This window comes from Elephantulus edwardii, unplaced genomic scaffold (assembly GCF_000299155.1).
Source record: "Elephantulus edwardii isolate Elephantulus edwardi_28Jun2011 unplaced genomic scaffold, EleEdw1.0 scaffold00311, whole genome shotgun sequence".
NCBI lineage: Eukaryota > Metazoa > Chordata > Mammalia > Macroscelidea > Macroscelididae > Elephantulus > Elephantulus edwardii.
In genome coordinates, this window is record NW_006400061.1 from 2661337 (window position 1) to 2666276 (window position 4940).

General features: G+C 40.6%; 1 protein-coding gene across 1 annotated transcript in view; it reads right to left on the bottom strand.

Annotated features, from left to right (window-relative positions):
* LARP1B (La ribonucleoprotein domain family, member 1B) overlaps positions 1-4940 on the bottom strand; it is a 48538-nt gene that overhangs the window by 40652 nt on the left and 2946 nt on the right. Inside the window, exon 2 of the mRNA XM_006901163.1 lies at positions 3503-3677. Coding sequence (XP_006901225.1) covers positions 3503-3677 — 175 coding nt within the window. The remainder of the gene's footprint in view (positions 1-3502; positions 3678-4940) is intronic.

Below are 4940 nucleotides of genomic sequence, written 5' to 3' on the forward strand. Positions count from 1 at the left end.
CCCTATTCACTGTCCAGCTCTCCAATGCATAGCACGTAATTACAAAGATCATAGCCTGGATCACGTGCACTTTTGTCTCCATCGTGACGTCGTTGCTCTTCAGTACTCTTGAGAGGTCCCTCACAGAGGACTTTTCCAATGCAATTCAATTCCTGATTTCCTGGCTGCTGTTACCAAGAGTGTTGACTGTGGAGCCAAGTAAACTAAAACTGTTAACTATCTCAATTTCTTCACCATCCATACTGATGCTGCCAATTGACCCAGTGGTGAGAATCTTTGTTTTCTTGATGCTGAGCTTCAATCCATATTGAAGGCTGCAGTCCTTGACCTTCTGCAGAAAGCACTTCAGGTCCTCCTCAGTTTCAGCAAGCAGGGTTGTGTCATCTGCATAACGCAGGCTGTTGGTGATTCTTCTACCAATTTAAATGGTAAGAAGAGAAAAACTCATTTCTGCATTTCTCAAGCTGAAAGAACTGAAAAACAAATTTAAGGCTCGTATCACAAATTGAAAGATGCTATGGGCAATATATTGAATGATCCAGAAAGCATCAAAAAAGATGGAGGAAACACACTGTACCAGAAAATGACTGACACTGAAAAATTTTTGGAAATATCGTATGAATAGGAGTCAGTGGTAATGGAGGAAGTGGAAGCTGCATTGAAAGCACTGGAAATAAATAATGCTCCAGGAAGGGATAGTCTACCAAGTGACTTGTTTCAATTAACAGATGCAGCCTTGGATGTGCTCACCTGTCTGTGCCAGGAAATCTGGAGGATAGCTATCTGACCAACAGACTGGAAGAGGTCAATATTTGTTCCTATTCCCAAGAAAAGTGATCTAGCTGAGAGTGGAAACTATGGAACAATATCATTAATATAGCATGCAAGCAAAATACTGCTAAAGATCATTCAAAAATGGCTATAATGGAACTAGCAGAAGGTCAAACAGGATTTAGAAGAGACCGTGGCACCTGGGATATCACTGCTGATGTCAGATGGATCCTGCCTGACTAAAAGTAATGAATACCAGAAGAATGTGTATTTATGCTTTACTGATTACACAAAGGCATGTGACTGTGTGGCTCATAACAAAATGTGACTGACATTGTGAAGAATTGAAATTGTTCTCATGTGGAATCTATACCTGGACCAAGAGGCCACAGTACAAACAGAGCAGGGGAACACTGCATGGTTTAAAATTGAGAAGGGAGTACATCAAAGTATTCTCTCTCCATACCTATTAAATCTGTATGCTGAGCAAACTATACGAGAAGCTGAACTCTATGAGGAGGAGTGTGTGGCATCAGGACTGGAGAGAGACTCATCAATAAACTGCGTTATGCAGATAACACAGCCTTGCTTGCTGAATATAAGGAGGACTTGAAGGACTTGCTGCAAAAGATCAAGGAATGCAGCCTTCAGTATGGACCACATCCCAATACCAAGAAAACAAAGACTGTTACCACTGGACCAACAGGCACCATCATGATGGATGGAGAGGAGATTGAAACTGTCAACAGCTTCATCTTGCTTTGATCCACAATTAAAGCACTTGGTTCTAGCAATCAGGAAATAAGGAGATGCACTGCACTGGGAAATCTGCAATTAGGGACTTCTCTGAGGACTAAAGTGTGTCTGATTAAGGCTATTGTCTTTCTGTTTACTTGCTATGCATCTGAGACCTGGACAATAAATAAGGATGAAAGAAAAAGAACTGATGCCTCTGAGCTGTGGTGTTGGAGAAGACCACTGAACATCCCAAGGACAGCCAAGAGAACAAACAGGTAGGTCTTGGAGAGAGTGCAGCTGGTGTCTCACTGGAGGCAGGAATAATGAGGCTTCCCCTTACATACTTTGGACATGTTGCTAGGAGGGGTTATTCCTTAAAGAAGGACATGATGCTGGGAAGGGTGAAGGGTCAGCAAAGGAGAGGAAGATCCTCAACTAGATGACTGCTGCAATGGGTTCTTGTGTGTCAGAAAGTGTGAGGATGACGCAGGATAGAACAGGGTTCAAATCTTTTGTTCACAGGGTTGATATGAGTCATAGTTGACTCAATGATGCCTAACAACAACAATAATAATGAAAAGCATTTACAGTGCAGCCACTGACCCTATGATAGTTCAAAAGGTCTTTTCTGCCTATAGGCCACTGAACGTACTTTTGTCTGGATTTATACAACACTTAATGAAAATATGGAAAAATGGACGTAATGTATGTATGTGTATCTTCAAGGGAGATCCGGTCGTCTAGTGATAAGGAGCTGTGCTGACAACTCAATGGCCTGTAGTTTGAATTACCCAGTTGCTCCACAGGAGAGAGAGAGATAACCTCCTCCCATAAAATTTTCTGCCTCTGAAAATCTGCTGGAGTTCAGATTTGCTGTTGCATAGCATCATGTCGGAACCAACCCATAGCCGATCTTCTGGAGAGTTTTCAGAGGCAGTTAATCGTACAGGAGGAGATTGCCCGCCCTTCTCTCATAGAGCAGCTGGTGGATTTGAATCACCTGTCTTCAAAATTGCAACTCAGATTCTTGCCACTAGGCCACCAAAACTTCCTGACTCACTGGTACATAATAAAAGAGTTAATTTAGGGAGGCAAACTCTAGAAAATAAAATTGCTCTCATTTTTCACCTCGAAAAAAAAAATTTCATTTTCCCAGAATTCCCTAGGGTGGGAAAATGTAGTTCTAATGCAGATTTTAGGGGTGGAAGATAAAAGCAAAAAAAAAAAAAGATTTATTGGAAAAGATGCACTCCAAAGGCCTGTACTAACCTTTCAGGAAAGGAAATTATGAAGGAGGCCTCTAATACAGATTTAAGAGAATATTATCACAGTATTTAAACTAGATCCTCAATCGTCTCTGCAAGTAAAACTTCATTCCATTTTCATATATGTTGTTGTTGTTAGGTGCTATCAAGTCAAGTCTGACTCATAGTGACCCCACAAACAAAAGATCTGAATCTTGTTCTATCCTGTGCCATCCTCACACTTCCAGACAAACAACAGCTCACTACAGCAATCACTGTTTCAATTCACCTGGTGGAGGGTCTTCCTGTCCTTTGCTGTCCTCTGCCTTTCCAAGCATCATATCCCTCTCAAAGGAACAGCCCCTCCTAGCAATATAACCACATTATACGAAGCAAAGCCTCAACATTCTTGCCTCCAAAGAGCACTCCGGCTGTACCTTCTCCCAGACATATCTGTATATAAACATGGCATCTATATCTATCTATCTGTAAAGGACATATATATTTTTCATAAATATGCAGATATATAAATACACACACATACACACACAACAAAGACAAATACAATAAGGAAACTCTATTAGTTTAAAAATATAACAAAAAAACAAAACAAAAAAAATAACAAAAGCAAACCCATTCCCATTTTCGGTCTTATAAAAAAAAATACAAAATATGTACAGGTGGCGACTAAGAAAAACATCTAAATATAATCTTTACTATAATTTTCCTTAAAATAATGATATAGTTACCTCTCTTTCGCTGATTACTTGACTGAGTCTCATCTTCGCTAACATTTTCAATGGGGCCATCTAACTTTGTTTCTCGGTTTTCTTTGCTTTCACTGTTGCTTCTCTTTTCAACCTTCTCTTCTTTTTCTTTTCTATTTTGGGGCTTCTTATTCCCTTGGCTAATGACACTATGACACTGCAAAAATCAAAATTTCTGAATGAAATTTTTATATTAATATTTTAATTCACAAAACAAAACTGTGATAATACATCTTTGCTTGTTGTTGTTGTTATGTGCCGTCGAGTCGCCTGCGACTCATAGCGACCCTATGTACAACAGCCCCAAACTCCGCTCTGTCCTGTGCCAATCGCACTGTCTCTGACACTCCCATCCCAATTATCCCAGTCACTGACATCTTTGCTACACACTATAAAACTAATTAACAGTCTTTATCCGAAAGAAAAACTTATCAAAAGACAGTATAAGCAGGGGATTAAAAAAAAAAAAGATTCAAGCCACAACCTGAAGAAAAAACTTGCAGAATAGTTGGTAAGAAATTCCTTATTCAAAATATATAATGTATTGTACATAGCTTTAGTTTGCTTGGCTCCACAGTCAACAGTCTTGGCACCAGCAGCCAGGAATTTAAAAGGTGCACTGCCATGGGAAAGTCAGCTGTTAGGGACCTCTCCAAAGTACTGAAGAGCAATGGTGTTTCTCTGGAGACTAAGGTGCGTCTGATACAGGCCATGGTCTTCGCAATCATTTCTTATGCATCAGAGAGTTGGACAATGACCAAGGAGGATAGAAGGAGAATTGATGCCTTTGAGCTGTGGTGCTGGAGAAGAGTATTGAGAATACCATGGACTGCTAGGAAAACAAACAGATTTGTCCTGAAAAGGGTTAAACCAGGTGGCTCCTTGGAGGCAAGGATTCTGAGGCTCCGTCTAACATACTTTGGACATGTTGTGAGGAGAGACCGGTCTTAGAGAGGGACATCATGCTTGGAAGGGTGGAGGGACAGCGTAGGAGAGGAAGGCCCTGATTCAGTGACTGGGATAATTGGGATGGGAGTGTCAGAGATAGTGCGATTCGGCACAGGACAGAGCGGAGTTTAGGGCTGCTGTACACAGGGTCGCTATGAGTCGCAAGCGACTCGAGGGCACATAACAACAACAACAAAAACAATGTACTCACAAACTTATTAATAACAAAGCTACTCAATTTCTTTTGCCTTCAAAGCAGCTTGAAATTCTGCCTCCATCACCACAGGCTCTGCCTCAAATGCTATTTCATTAAATTCTTCTGTATCTGCCAATTCCTTTCGATACAATGACTCAGTATATTCCTGCATCTTCTTTTCATACCTCCTGGATCATTTAACATTCTGCCTAAAGAATCCTTGATTGTAGCAACTCGAGGTTTGAATTTGTTCTTCAGTTCCTTGAGCTTAAGAAA